Raw genomic sequence first — 15,799 nt, 5'->3', positions numbered from 1 at the left:
TCAGATATGCAAATGACACCACCCTTATGGCAGAAAGTGAAGAAGAACTAAAGAGCCTCTTGATGAAAGTGAAAGAGGAGAGTGAAAAAGTTGGCTTAAAGCTCAACATTCAGAAAACAAAGATCATGGCATCTGGTCCCATCACTTCATGGCAAATAGATGGGGAAACAGTGGAAACAGTGACAGACTTTATTTTTCTGGGCTCCAAAATCACTGCAGATGGTGACTGCAGCCATGAAATTAAAAGATGCTTACTCCTTGGAAGGAAAGTTATGACCAACCTAGATAGCATATTCAAAAGCAGAGACGTTACTTTGCCAACAAAGGTCTGTCTAGTCAAGGCTATGGTTCTTCCAGTGGTCATGTATGGATGTGAGAGTTGGACTGTGAAGAAGGCTGAGCGCCGAACAATTGATGCTTTTGAACTGTGGTGTTGGAGAAGACTCTTGAGAGTCCCTTGGACTGCAAGGAGATCCAGCCAGTCCATCCTAAAGGAGATAGGTCCTGGGTTCATTGGAGGGACTGATATTGAAGCTGAAACTCCAGTACTCTGGCCACCTGATGTGGAGAGCTGACTCATTTGAAAAGACCCTGATGCTGGGAAAGATTGAGGACAGGAGGAGAAGGGGACGACAGAGGATGCAATGCTTGGATGGCATCACCGACACAATGGACATAGGTTTGGGTGGACTCTGGGAGTTGGTGATGGACAGGGAGGCCTGGCATGCTGCAGTTCATGGGGTCGCAACGAGTTGGACACGACTGAGTGACTGAACTGAACTGAACTGATATTCCCACTGGGGAGAAACAATCCAATTTTAGTACTGAGAGAAGAGATTGTTTAATTGTTAGCTTTTGTGCCAAGAGGCAGCCTAATAAAGCCCCTTATGAAAAACCAAAAAAAGAATATAAGAAAAATGAAATTTAGAAAGATGGGAATACATAACAAATATAAAGCAAAGTGCACCCTACTTTGAAGACCCAAGGTATAGAATATGCACCATTTATGTAAAAATGTTTGTCTAGGATTGCCTGGTGGTCCAGCGGGTAATACTCTGTACTCCCAATGCAGAGGGCCCGGGTTCGATCTCTGTTCAGGGAACTAGATCCCACATGCCACAATTAAGACCCCAGAGCGGCCAAATCAATAAATAAATATTTTAAAAAATGTTTGTCTATATACAGAATCTTTCTGGGAAGATGCGTAACAAACTGGTTATAGTGATCAATTCTGAGTGGAGACGGGTTGGCTGTGGGAGGAACCTTGCTTCTCACCATCTGCTTTCCTTTTGTACTGGATCCTTGCCTGACCCTCCCCACCTTCTACCTGGTGCTGTGTGCCCAGGAGGCAGCCCTGTGGGCTCCACACCAGCTCGAAAATGGAGAGGACAGGACTGTGCGGTCACGTTTTGTTGCCCGAATCCCTCTCTGTAATGCTGCCAGAGGCTGGTTGAGTCCCTTGGCTTGTCACCACACAGCTCTGCTCTCCTGGTTCTGGAACCCCTGCCCTCAGACCTCAGATGGGAGGGGGTAAGTGGTTCTCTACTGCACTGCCTGTCCCACCCCATCTTTATAAAACTCCATCAAACTTCTCAGTACAAGAGCACTGCTTTCTGCCAGGATCCACACATTAAAAAAAAAAAAAAAAAAATTAGAAAACTGTCTTTAGAAAGCAAAGCAGGTGAATAGATCAAGTGGCGTATGTCATGGCAATACACCAGCAATGGGAACTCAAATGAGCTGAAGTATGCACAGGGGTGTCTGACTCTGCGACCCCGTGGACTGTAGCCCACCGGGCTCCGTTGGCCATGGGATTTTTCAGGCAAGAATACTGGAGTGAGTTGCCATTTCCTCCTCCAGGGGATCCTCCCGACGCAGGGATAGAACCCGAGTCTCCTATTATTATTATCTTCTGCATTGCCAGGCGGTCTCTTTACCACTGAGCCACCTGGGAAGCTCTCAGTGAGTTGAAGAGGAGCATCTTACTTGCTCATTTACATCATCCATCCAAAGGCGTAACGTTTTCCGGATAGTGGGGTAATTGTTTCTGCCCCCCGTCTGTGGCTTCAGCAGACCAGCCTTCTCGAGGTTGTGCAAGGTCAGGATGTGCTCATAGCCGTAGGTCTGCAAGAGAAATCAAATCAGGAAAATGGTTTCTGTGACTTTCAAAAAGGAGCACTTCCAACAAATTCACTGGTGAGCACTCTGGGGCACGTTACCAAAATCCAGGTGATGACTGTCCGCGGGCGCAGGCAGGGCAGGACGGAAGCCTGTCCTAAAGCTGCTTGCCCATGACAATAAATCCAGCTCACTGGATTACTCAAAGGATTTAAACTTTTCACTTTAAAGTTCCGAGAATTTATGGGCCCAACTTAAGTGAGCATCAAATAAATTATAGTATTCTGGACTTCCCTGGCAATACAGTGGTTAAGATCCCATGTTTCCACCCCAGGAGGTGGGGGTCTGATCCCTGGTCAGGCAACTGAGATCCCCCACAGCATGGCCAAAAAAAAAAATTATAGTATATTTTCATATGGAATATAACTAGCTGTTAAAAGCAGAATGAGGCAGACCTACACATCCTGATTAAGAACAAGTTTCTGGATTTATTCTTAAGGACAAAAAAATAGAATATAGTTAAGTCCTCTAGATACGAAAAAGTTCTGTTCTGAGAGTGTGTTTTTAAGTCCAGCAAAGTTAGCCTGAGTACCCAACTAACACAATTGGAGGGCAAGCTGAAGTTTCTCTTAAGTCTCACATTGATGGAATGCACATTCACATCTTTGAAAGTTTTTAATTTTTGAAGGTTTGTGTGTAGGGGACTTACTGTACTTCACATAATAGGATTTTATCTCTATTAAAAGAGACCTAATGAGTAATAAAAGCTGATGCTTATATGATACTTTCCATGTTTTAAGTGCTTTATATATGTTAACTTAATCATTCTTACTATAACCCCATGAGGTAGATACTATTATCTCCATTTTACAGAGAACTTTAAATAACTTGCCCAAGGTCACACAGCTAATGAGTAACAGAGCTGGGACTCAGATCCAGTTGGTCTCGCCCCATGGTCTGTGTATGTAAACGTTCTTTGTACACACACGCAAAGAAGGGGATCTGGAAGCACTCCAACCAAACTGCTCATGTAAGTCCCCTCCAGGGAGGGGAATGGTAGGTGGGGCGTCACAGTTTGTACGGTGTGTGTGTGTGTGTGTGTGTGTGTGTGTGTGTGTTAGATGCTCAGTTGTGTCCGACTCTTTGCAACTCCATGGACTGTAGCCTGCCAGGCTCCTCTGTCCATGAAATTCTCCAGGCAATAATAATACTGGAATGGGTTGCCATTCCCCTCTCCAGGGGATTTCCCAGACCTAGGGGGTGAACTCGGGTCTCCTGCATTGCAGGCAGATTCTTTACCTTCTGAGCTACCTACCTGGGAAGCCCTTGCACCATATACTTCTGCTTCATTTGAATGTTATATGATGAGAATGCACATGTAATTTTTTAAAGGAGAAGCAAACAAAAAACCCAAACTAAGTGAGTATTTAGTTTTGACAATAATGTACTTAACTGTAAATAGTAACAGCAAATACATACAGCTGAAACATTTTTAACCAGAGAGGAGAATTTTAAAAACAATGGTGGGCTTTTCCTTACTATAAAGTAACAGGCTTGATTTAAGTAAGTCGGCTAAGGAATCATCATCAGAAAGTTCCCTTCCTCTGTGGAACTGTCGGTTAAAGAGCAGGGGCACTAGTCCCTGGCTGTCTGGGGTTGGTCCTGGCTCTGGTACATACTATCCATGGGATTCTCTGGGAAAGAACACAACAACCGCAGATATGCAGATGATTCCACTCTTACAGCAGAAAGTGAAGAGGAACTGAAGACTCTCTTGATGAGGGTGAAAGAGGAGAGTGGAAGAACTGGCTTAAAACTAAGTATTAAAAAAACTAAGTTCATGGCATCTGGTCCCATTACTTCATGGCAGATAGGAGAAAGTGGAAGCAGTGACAGACGTTACTTTCTTGGGCTCCAGAATCACTGTGGACAGTGACTACAGCTGTGAAATCAAAAGATGCTTGTTCCTTGGAAGAAAAGCTATGACAAACGTAGACAAGTATTAAAATGCAGAGACATCACTTTACCAAGAAAGGTCCACATAGTCAAAGCTATGGTTTTTCCAGTATCATGTACGGATGTGAGTTGGATCATAAAGACGGAGCACCAAAGAATTGATGCTTTTGAACTGTGGTGCTGGAAGACTCTTGAGAGTCCCTTAGACTGCAAGGAGATCAAGCCACTCAATTTTAAACGAAATCAACCTGAATATTCATTGGAAGGACTGATGGTGAAGCTAAAGCTTCAATACCCTGGCCAGCTGATGCAAACAGCCAACTCATTGGAAAAGATCCTCATGCTGGGAAAGATTGAAGGCAAAAGGATAAGGGGATGACAGAGGATGAGATAGTTAGATGGCATCACAAACTCAACGGACATGAATTTAAGCAAACTCCAGGAGATAGTGGAGGACAGAGAAGCCTGGAGTGCTGCAGTCCATGGCATCTCAAAGAGACACAACTTAGGGAATGAGAAACAACAACTGGCACACACTAGCTGCTGACCTTGGGCAAGTTACAGCACTACTCTGTGCCTTGGTTTTCTCATCCATAAAATGGGGATAAGACTATCTCGCTCATCACCTTTGTAAAGATTAAACAAATGAATACACATAACACTCTTCTAACTAAGCCTGGCATGTAGTAAAAGCTCAATAAACATTAACTATCGTTATTATTATGCAAACACAGCAGACAAATACCAAGGACAATCCCTCCAGGTATTAAAACATTTAAAAGATAATGGAAACCCTACACCCAAATAGCAGCTTTGGGAAGTATTTTTTTAGAAAGACGCTTTCACCCGTGGCAAATTAGTCATTTAAAAACATACTGACCTGTAGGATTTCTCTTTTGTAATAATCCAGAACTTTCTGTTTGAGTCCACTATTGCACACAGACTGGAGGCAAACTAGTCTTAACACCTTGATCAAGGGATGTTTTTGGGCAATACAATCCTCAATGTAGCTGTTGACCTGAAAACAAAGTGTAGATGGGCACCAGCATCTGGTCTGGGGACTGACAGAACTGGATATTTACTATTATTTTTCAAAGTCAAATAAAGGAGATGAGTGGAAGAAGGGCTCATTCTTTTTGCACTTTCCCTCAGCTCCCTCCAGAGTAGCTCCTTCGGCCCTTGCTACACACACCCCCTCCACCATGCAGACACGCCAGCGATCGGGGAGCACAGGCTGGTGAGGGCAGACTCGAGGGACCCAGCAGCCTGTCTGGACTCATCTGTCTCCATGGATGGACAACCTCCAGAGGCTGCTGCATGTCCCCGGGTGTGTGATCCTGGCTATCCCAGCAGCAATTTATCAGCATAAAGTAACAAGAATCTTTCTAGAAGATGGGAATTTTCACAAATTCAATCATTTCAAATTTAGTAATAGAGGTGGATATGTAAAGGGACTATCAGACCAATTTGCTGGGACCTCCCTGGTGGTCCAGTGGCTAAGACTCAGCAATCCCAATGCAGGGGGCCTGGGATCGATCCCTAGTCAGGGGACTGGATCCCACATGCCACAGCGAAAAGATCCCACATGCCTCAACTAAGACCCGGTGCAGCCAAATAAATTAATTAATTAAAAAAAAAAGATCAATTCATTTAGGAAGTAAATCTATTCATTTAGAGATCTTTGATTTTAGGGGCAGGGCCTCACCTCTCTGTGCACTGAAGAAAGTGCCTTCAATACAATAATCTTAAATACTTGATTAAGATCTCTGTTTTCACATTTTGCATCTGCTCTTCAAAATATTTAGATAAGGCATGGGAATCAAAGCAATTGCTTTTCTAGCTGTAATCTTAGTTTTTATAAGGTATCAATTATTTGTTAGAACAGTTTCATTTTCACATACTTTATCAGTGTCTATTCCAGACATAAACTCCTGCTCCACTGTCAATTTATCAAAGAAGTCTTCAGAAGCTAAAATGGAAACAGCAAATTTGTAAGTAAGAAATTCAATAAATGTTAATGCTTTTATACACAGAGCATGACTAGGAAACATGACATGCAAAAAAGAAAGCAAACAAAAATTCAAACTGCCACCTGAGGAGAATCTAAGAAACATGGAAAACTATAACTCTGACCTCCTAAGTTACATCCAGGAATAGTCAACCACTGTACCCTTTCGCTATTCTTAGGACTCTCATGAAATCTCAATATCCTTAGGATTCTAATAAGATCTTAGGAATTTTTCTTCAGTATCTGCTGCTACTGCTAAGTCACTTCAGTCGTGTCCGATTCTGTGCGACCCCATAGATGGCAGCCCACCAGGCTCTGCCGTCCCTGGGATTCTCCAGGCAAGAACACTGGAGCGGGCTGCCATTTCCTTCTCCAGTGCATGAAAGTGAAAAGTAAAAGTGAAGTCGCTCAATCATGTCTGACTCCTCACGACCCCATGGACTGAAGCCTACCAGGCTCCTCCGTCCATGGGATTTTCCAGGCAAGAGTACTGGAGTGGGTTGCCATTGCCTTCTCCTTTTCTTCAGTATCAATGAAAGCTAATTTGCCAAGAGCCTTTTACTTGCGTCATCAGATCTAACCCAGTTTCACCTGATCTCCACTTCCATCAATATGAAAACAAAGGACTGATTTTCTAACACTTTTATGTAAGATTCAAAGCATACTTTATAAAACAGGGCATTGAACAATCTCTAACTCAGCTTTTACAGCCTGTGTTTTAACAAGTAAATTCATCTTTGGTGTAACAGACATTTCCCAAGCTCTTTCAAAATACTTAACATACACTCTCCACCTAGGGAGTCTTCAAGGGAAAAACAAAAACTAAAACAGAAACTGGATTCTGCTCTAAGTAATCCTTAATGACAGGATAAAAACCAGACGGAAACAATTAACTGCCTCATGTTAGGGGAAGAATTTTTTTCTCTTTTTGACATTCCAAATATTGTATCACATGATTACATTATCTTATTAATGAAAGAAAACTGAGTTAACCACAAAGGGAACATTTTTGACTCTAAACATGGGAACATTTAATTAACACTGAGGATAACATACGGTATTAAAACAGAGCTAACCCTCCCAAGGGAGCATGGCGGTGCCAATGGCCATGGTGTCAGTCATGGTTCGTGCTAGTCAGCCCCAGGCAAGCTCCATCACTTCCCAAGGATACTCACTAGTTACATCTTTGATCAGCTCTGCAATCGAGGTGTGATTTGCGAGGGAGCCTCGCGCTGCCTGCATGTGGGGCAGCTGTGAAACGAACTGCTTGATCTCCCCAACTGTCTTGGCATTGTGCCTTTCCTGAAATGCATAAAACAGCAGGAGCAGGAAGTGGGGAAGATATTTTAAGCGCTCTGTTCTTTGTATTGCTTAGGGGACATTCAACTTATACTAATGCAAAAGAAAGAAGGGAATACAAATAAATCAGGCCAGACCCATCTTCAACATGACACAGAAAAACAGAAAAGACAGGCTCACTGTTCCTGTTCACTACATTAGTACTTTTTTAGGGAGCAAATGCCTAAGGTTTTTTTCCTTCCCAGGGACCAGATAATATTGTGATTAGTATTTGTGGGGGACGATATTAGGTTATCCAGAAACATTTCTGAGTAAAAAATTAAAATGAAGACATTATATTAAGAGGGGAACATAAATAGCAAAAAGTTTCCTCTGTCACAGAAAAAAAATCCATTCTTACTGCTGAACCTCAATCTTGAATATTATCCACGGATAAAAAGAACCTTACTTCGTGGTGAGAAATTTTTCTTTTTTTTTGCAAAGTTTAGTAATTGTAAAGCAAGTAACTCAGAAAATTGAAGAAAATCAATTAACGAATCCTAACAAAGATGAACCTAGGGACCTCCCAGGTATGTCCAGTGTTTTAAGACTTCACCTTCCCATGCAGGGGGTGTGGGTTTGATCCCTGGTCGAATCACACATGCCTCATGGCCAAAAAACCAGAACATAAACAACAGAAGCAAAAACGGTAATAAGTTCAATAAAGATTTTTTAAATGGTCCACGTTAAAAAAAAAAAAACAAAACACTAAAAAAAATAAAGATGAAACCTGGAAATACACACTCAGTGAAAAAAATCAGTCTTCAAAGTTCTCCTAATACATGTTTCCAAAGACTAAACACGCAGAGTTCAGCATCTTACTGAATTCCCATTTCAAAAATGAGCTTAACCAAGAATAAACCAGTGGCTGGGCAAGAGGAGGCAGGAAGGTGATAATGAAGCCGTCCAATTAAAAGCTCTGGGCTCCTGGGATTTCGCTCTTATTATCACCTCCTGCATCTGCAGAGTTCCCTTGCCATTGGCATGTTGGCTAAACTGGGAGCTATTGGCCCAAATTGCAAGTTCTATTATAGAGGATCTTAAATTTAGAGTACAGCTGGCTTCCTCTTAAGAGAGATGGGAAATAATTACAAAGAAGGTAAAACAAATATTTATGGTGAACGCTTGTAAACTCAAAATACTACCCCTTTCTCTCCCTGAAAAACACCTTTTCTCATAGGTCTGGGGAGAAGTTTAAAAAGAAAACCTTGGCGGGGATTTCCCTGGTGGTCCAGAGGTTAGAACTCCTCGCTTCCAATGCAGGGGCAGGGGTTCCAGCCCTGATTGGGGAGCTAAGATCCTGCATGCTACGAAGTGCAGAATGAATGAATGAAGGTGCATATATTTAAAAAAAAAAGAAAGAAAACCTTGGGTTCTCCAGTGGCTGAGCCCACAGTTGCTCAGAACTGCAGCCCTGCTCAGTGGCTGCACTTTGGCAGTCCTTGCTCGCTAGGAGGGGTGGGCAGTCTAGCCTGTGACCTACAGAAGCTGGGTAACAACCAAACCATCTCACCTCGAATGCTGCAGAGATCACCTTTGCTTTCTTGCTAAGCACGGAGCCCACAGCATTGAAGTTTTTATCTCTGATCTCAGCGTACAGCTCCTCTGCAGAATTCAGCTGAAGCTTCTTTGCTTCCGTAGGAAGGTCCTTACCACCATCACCCTGTTTTTTAGGTGCGAATTTCTCCGGAGGTAATTTCACATAACCTGAAAAACAGCGGAAGGGAACAAGGCCCTGAGTGCGTTTAATGGAAGAACCAGTTTAGCTCAGGCACTAAATAGAATTTTCCAACTCAGAAGAGGGTGGAAGCCGGCTTTATAAAAAATGGTGCATGGCACTGAGGCTCTGATTTTTCCACAGTCACAGTACAGAATGCAGTCACTCTTCAATATTAATATCATGGTTCCACTTTTCTTTGGAGTCACCTATCTAAATCACTGCAGCAATGTTCAGTTACTTTCTAAACTTATTCAGGGATGGGTTATGTTTTCACTTAAAAAAATTTTACAAGGATCTCTCCCATTATCTTATGGTGTTTTTCAAACTGTACGTCATGTCCTGTTAGTGGATCATGAAATCAAGTTGGTGGGTTGCAATGAGCATTATAAACAAACATACAAAACACAGCATCCAGTTCCTCCACTAAGTAGCCTTAATCCACTTCTCTCACCTGTGTTCCCTCCAAACCAACTTAGTCATTTCCAGAAATACCCTACATGCTCTTACGAGTTGCCTTAGCATATAAACTGGTTTAACTCTAAGAAGCTTGGCAGTATGAATCAAGGACCTTATAACATTAATACTTCTGACCCCTAAATCCTGCATCAGAGAATGCAGAGGAAGAAATATAGTATATGAAAAAAAATTATGTACACAGATGCCTTTATAACCATTAAAAAAAAAGAAACCCAAACATAAATTGCCCACCATTAGGGGAATGGTTGTACAAACCATGGTATAATATATATTATGGACTTTAATTAAGCTATTAAAATTATACATATGCTGAGAAAATGCTCATCTTATACCAAATCAAAAACGAGGTTCAGGGAATCCCTGTACCTAGTCCAGTGGTTAGGACTCAGCGCTTTCTCTGTGAAGACCTGGGTTCAATCCAGGTTCAATCAAAATCTGGTCAAGGAACTAAGATACCCCACAAGCTGCGTGGGCTCCCACAACCCACCCCCCCAAAATTTTTCAGAATAATTTGTACAAGCTGATTCTGCTGCTGCTGCTGCTAAGTCACTTCACTCGTGTCCAACTCTGTGCGACCCCACAGACGGCAGCCCATCAGGCTTCCCCGTCCCTGGGATTCTCCAGGCAAGAACACTAGAGTGGGTTGCCATTTCCTTCTCCAATGCATGAAAGTGAAAAGTGAAAGTGAAGTTGCTCAGTCGTTTTGTTAACTGAAAACAAACTCTTAATAGAAAAAATGACTATGAGGAAATACACCAAAATATTAACGTTGTCCCAAAGTTTAGGGGCAGGATTTCAGGGATCATGGAAGATGTATGTTTTCCTTCTTTATTTTTTCAATTTTCCCTTAATCAACATTTGACTTATATTATAAAAAAAAAAACACAAAAAAACAAAAAACAAACCTTGCTGCCAAGAAACTGAATTTACACATATTCCTTCTCTTCTTGAAGAATCCCTTCCTACCTCTCACCTATCTTACATGGCCTCCCCTCACTCCCCAGGCCACCTCCCTGCCCTAAACCCTAGCTCCTATTAAAGGTCTCTTAGGTGTTTGCTCTCTGCAACCATGAGAGGAGGGGCTCCCTCATTTCTTTGATTCCCACCTACTATCTAGCATAGAACTCCTCTGTCCATGAAATGGAGTTTTTAGAAGTATTCAAGATGCCATCTCTTGGTGACTTCCCCGGGTGGTCCAGTGGTTAGGAATCTGCCTTCCAATGCAGGGATCTTGGGTTTGATCCCTGGACGGGGAACTGGGATCCCACATGCTGCAGGGCAACTAACCCCATGTACTGCAACTACTGAGCCCCTGCACCACAAAAAAGACTCAACACAGCCAAAAAAAAAAGCCTAATTTTGGAACAAATAATTTAAAAATAAGACTTTTCACAGCCTTATCATTAAAGACTCTGCTTTGTGGAAACCCCTCTTCATGGCTGTGTCTTCATCTACTCCCTTGGCCATCCATCTATCCATCTGCTCTCCATGCATTCTTATGGTAGAATACACCTAACATAAAACTTACCATTTTAACCATTTTACAAAAGCATTTATTACATACACAACTTTCTACAACCACAGCTGGTCTCTAGTTCCAGAACTTTTTTTATCCCAAAAGAAAACCCTGGGACTTCCCTGGCAGTCCAATGGTTAAGACTCCATGCTTCCACTTCAGGGGGTGTGGGTTCAATTCCTACTTGCTAAACTAAGATACTGCATGCCTTGTGGTGCAACCAAAAAATTAAAAAACAAAAAACCCAAAGGAAATCCCGTACCCAACAGGAGTTGACTCCCCACCCTTTTCCTGAGCCCTGGCCACCACCAGCTGGCTTTCTGCCTCCATGCTTTCCTCCAAGGCTCTTCCTTGGCTCCCTGTGATATAATTCAGGATGCCAAAAGAGACTGGGGCTCATGTAAATGAGGGAAGGAGGCCTGGATGGGACAGGAGTGGTGGAGTCTGTGGTATTCTAGAGAGAAGGGCCTGTCTAAAGAAGGGATATTCACTGGGCACCAGCTGCCACATAGGAATGTGGTCATGGGGTTGCCAGAGCCTCATAGGTTTTTAAAGATATGGAATACATCAAGATCATTATTACAGTCTTCTCCAATTTTAAACAGTGACAGAAACAGGCACAAATCATGCAGTCAAAACCAAATAAAACACACTTGTGATCTCTGACCCCAACTGTCTGTTAAGCCTAACTCTAGTAGGCCTTCAAGTCTATCAAGTGTCTCCAACCTCCTGTTATCTATCACCTTTCTCCCAGAATGTACCCGGCTGTGCCCCCTGCCTCAGCAAGCTATTTGCCCCATGGTTCCCCACAGGTATTATGCTGACTGCCCCTCACCAGCAACACCCCCCTATATTCTACCCATCTTTCCAAACCCAGTACAAAAGCCACCTCGTCCATAAGCTTTCCTGAATGACTGCCCACCTTGGAATCTATGTTCTCCAACTGCAGGGCCACCTGCATTTAGCCCTGGGCCTCTGCTCACAGGGGGCACACACAGCCCTGTGCAGTAAATACTCGCCAGCCTATGTGTGACCAACAAGGACAGTGTGCTCAGATGTCACTGAATCCTAGTGTCTAAAGTCAGCATTTTAATTTTTCCAAATACTGAGTTGTTTAGAAAGGAAGTGTCTCCTGAAAAAAAAATGGTCTTTTGAATTACAATTTCGGCATATTTTTTCTTCTTTGTCCACTATAATAAATACTGCTTAGAATATGGGTTTTTCTTTGAAAAAAAATTTCAACTGGTCTTTTGGATATTCCTATCAGATTACCTATTGGTAAAAGGCAGGGTTACTTTACTCACTGTTCTGAATGCCATAAATTTCATCAATGAGTCCTTCATATGTAAGTTGAGTGGCGAGAGGCGATAACAAATCCACGTTCCGATCAAGCAACAAGAGATTATCAAACACGGGGAATATTGAATTCTGGCTTCCTGTAAACTCTCTCTTCATCCTGATCATCATATTGGCCACTTGCTGGAAACAAAACATGGGGTCAGGTGGGACTCTCCTGGGCATAAGCAGATTTAAAAATCTGGCTAGGACTAAAAAAAAAAAAAAAAAATTGGCTAGAACTTCCCTAGTGATCCAATAGTTAAGACTCTGCACTTCCACTGCAAGGGGCCCAGGTTTGATCCCTGATCAGAGAACTAATATCCATGTGCCACATGGCACAGCCAAAAAAAAAAAAAAAACAGCTAAAAATGGAAAGTATCAAAAAAGTAAAAACTGGAGAAAAATGGTGGAAGAGTGAGATGGACAAGAAATAAACAGTGACAGAAAACCACTCCATGTTGGATGCCCATTCCAGTGCTTACACTTTACCAGCTATTTCTCAACGAGGCATAAAATCAGAGTCTATTTCTATTATTCACGGAAGTTCTATTCTATAAAGTCACCATGAATGCTGAATCAGTGAATACTGAACCACCACTCTGCAGGGCCATTAGGGTGAGGGCTCCTTGAGTCTCTGATTACAACACTTTCATCATCTGATCAATATATAATCTTGTTTTATGTGTGTTCTATTTAAAGACATTAAATATATGCTATTGATTCTCCAACACTATCATTTACACTAAATGAAGCTCATCTAATATGAGTTTTCTCCCTAAAGGCCCATCATAGCCTTCCTACATTCTGAAAACTGGATAGCACTTCCGCACCACTGCTGGGGGCCATTTTAACAGTGAAATCACCAACTGAAAAAAAAAAAAAAAAAAGCACAAAAATGCACACACACACACAAAAGTGGCAATGAGTACTGCACGGCAGTATAGTGGCAAAAATCACACTTGTTCATGGTATGAGTTGAAGACAGAGCGTTGCTTGCTGTGATCTCAGCTGAGAACATGCGCAACTTCAATTACTGGATGATACAAATTACTGCTTCCCTGTGCATATCTGCAGAGCACTGTGCCAATTTGGGAGCTATAAGGAAATTTTAGCAAGTATGTGAATTTTCAAATCAAAACAGATTCCCACTCCTCCCCCTCCCAGGCACCAGGGGGCCCTTGCTCCACCACCAGAAGCATCTCCCGTTTCTCACCCGGGCGCACTCTCCTTTCCCAAAGATCTGGGGGATAGTCCCGTACAGAGCTTGCAGGGTCATCAGCCCCTTGGCTGCATGGTACAGGCTGGTCTGGTCACTTTCCAGATAGCACTCCTGTGGAGAGGAAGGGCTAGTTACAGTCACGGTCACCTGGGTGCCTTGTGGTGCCTGCCTCCGTCTGGTGGTGGGACTTGGCAGCCACTGGGTAAGATGGGTTCCACTTCCCCACTTTGCCAGGAAGCTGCAAACTGGGGTCCAGTTTACGAAGCTGCTGTTTGGCAGCCCAGGCCAGGAGCCCAAGAGCTCTGCCATCAGGGGACAGCTACGGAAGCAATTCTCCCAGGGCAGAGCCTTCTGGAAGGCACTCCTCCTAGTTTACCAGCTCTTGAATAAGCTACTGATTAGAAAAGATTTTACGGGCTTTCCATATGGCTCAGTGGTAAAGAATCTGCCTGGCAAGCAGGATCGGGAAGATCCCCTGGAGGAGGAAATGGCAACCCACTCCAGTGTTCTTGCCTGGAGAATCCCATGGATAAGGAGCCTGGCGGGCTACAGTCCAAGGGGTAACAAAGAGTTGGACATGACTTCTTGACTAGACCACTACTACCAAGAAAGACTGAGAAGGGAACCAGGCTCCCTCACTCACAGTGGTGAGTGCAGAGGCTAGGAGGGCACTGCGGGAGGCCACGTGGCGATGCCCACGAGTGCACGTATTCCCTGAGCCCCAGAATCCCAGGTGACCTCACAACGGGGTACGCGGCAGTCTTTACAAACATGACACAGATTTTCACACACACTGACGCCGACTGAAGGCCGTAACATCTTGAGAAATGAAAAAGGGGCAGCTGAACATCTTTAGAGTGATCCCATTTTCAGAAAATATATTTTGCCTTATGAAGTATACAGGGTAAATTTTGTAAAGTAGGCAGAATTATGCTTCTTTGGCATAGAAAAAGGGACACAAAAATACACACCAAACCAGCTGGGGGAGGTGGGAGGGAGGTTCAAGAGGGAGGGACATACGTATCCTTATGGCTGATTCACGTTGTTGTATGGCAGAAACCAACACAACATTGTAAAGCAATTATTCTCTAATTGAAAATAAAACATAGAAATAAAAATAAACATAATACACAAAAGTGGCACAAAAGTGACAACTCAAGGGAAGAAAACCTAAAAAGTCAATAAATTATGAAAATTATAATAAAAGTGAAAAAACCACATTGTTAATTGGCTATATTCCAATACAAAATAAAAAGTTAAAAATAAAAAAAACAGCTAGAAAGTGAACAGCTAGGAAGTGACAGGAGAGACTCCAGAAGTTTTGACACTGGTAGGAGCACAGGTTCCTGACTCTGGTTGTCTTGTTCCGAACCTCAGCTGTGTCACTGCCCAGCTGGTGCCCTGGGGCAATTAGATAATTTCTCTATGCCTTATTGTCTGCAGAAGGAGTATATTCAACACACTATATGGATTAAATGAGGAAAACACACGTAAAACATTTCATCCCAGGACCTGAAACATACAAGTGCTTATGTTAGCTTTTGTCATTATTTACAATATTAATATTTAACATTATTAATATAATAATAAAATATAAATAAAATTATTAGCTTTTCTAGTGATATTCACCTATAGCTCTTATTAACAATAATTTTATTATTTTATTTTTCTATTATTTTATTATATAACAATTAGAAATCATTTGGATTTTTCCTTTTCATAATCATCATCCACTCATAAGTCAGAATGGAACACTGGACCAGACACCCGTCACTGACCCTCCTGACATGTCTGTAGCCTCCAAAGCCAGGAGGGAGAGGACGCTGGAGGGATTCAGGATGAGAGGGCGGAATTCATCTGTTCTGCCCCAGGGAGGAAGGGGGGCTGTGCCTGGAAGGAGCCTGTGAGGATGCTTGGTCTTCACTGAAAGTAATGCCTGGTGGCGCTTCCAAGCCTGGCAATGCTAACATTTCACCGCATACGACACAGCCAAATCAAGAATGTCCAGAGACATACTTTATGGAAAAATTACTTAAAACTCCCTATCGGAGCAGAGCCAAGACAAAATTAAAAAAAAAAAAATTAGAGAACATCTCTCAAAGTAGTATT

The 15,799-nt window shown here is 42.6% G+C and overlaps 1 protein-coding gene across 1 annotated transcript in view; it reads right to left on the bottom strand.

Annotated features, from left to right (window-relative positions):
• The window catches only part of VPS33A (vacuolar protein sorting 33 homolog A (S. cerevisiae)), a 31,183-nt gene that overhangs the window by 5,516 nt on the left and 9,868 nt on the right, over positions 1-15,799 (bottom strand). Inside the window, exons 5-11 of the mRNA XM_010841329.1 lie at positions 13,685-13,801; positions 12,438-12,612; positions 8,934-9,127; positions 7,258-7,384; positions 5,976-6,043; positions 4,955-5,092; positions 1,987-2,124 (exon numbers count right to left, since the gene is read on the bottom strand). Of these exons, the coding sequence (XP_010839631.1) occupies positions 1,987-2,124; positions 4,955-5,092; positions 5,976-6,043; positions 7,258-7,384; positions 8,934-9,127; positions 12,438-12,612; positions 13,685-13,801 (957 nt within the window). The remainder of the gene's footprint in view (positions 1-1,986; positions 2,125-4,954; positions 5,093-5,975; positions 6,044-7,257; positions 7,385-8,933; positions 9,128-12,437; positions 12,613-13,684; positions 13,802-15,799) is intronic.

The sequence above is a fragment of the Bison bison genome, unplaced genomic scaffold (genome assembly GCF_000754665.1).
Source record: "Bison bison bison isolate TAMUID 2011002044 unplaced genomic scaffold, Bison_UMD1.0 scf7180017864160, whole genome shotgun sequence".
Classification (NCBI taxonomy): Eukaryota; Metazoa; Chordata; class Mammalia; order Artiodactyla; family Bovidae; genus Bison; species Bison bison.
Note: the sequence above shows the minus strand (reverse complement) of the source record. Positions and strands in the feature narration are given on the sequence as shown.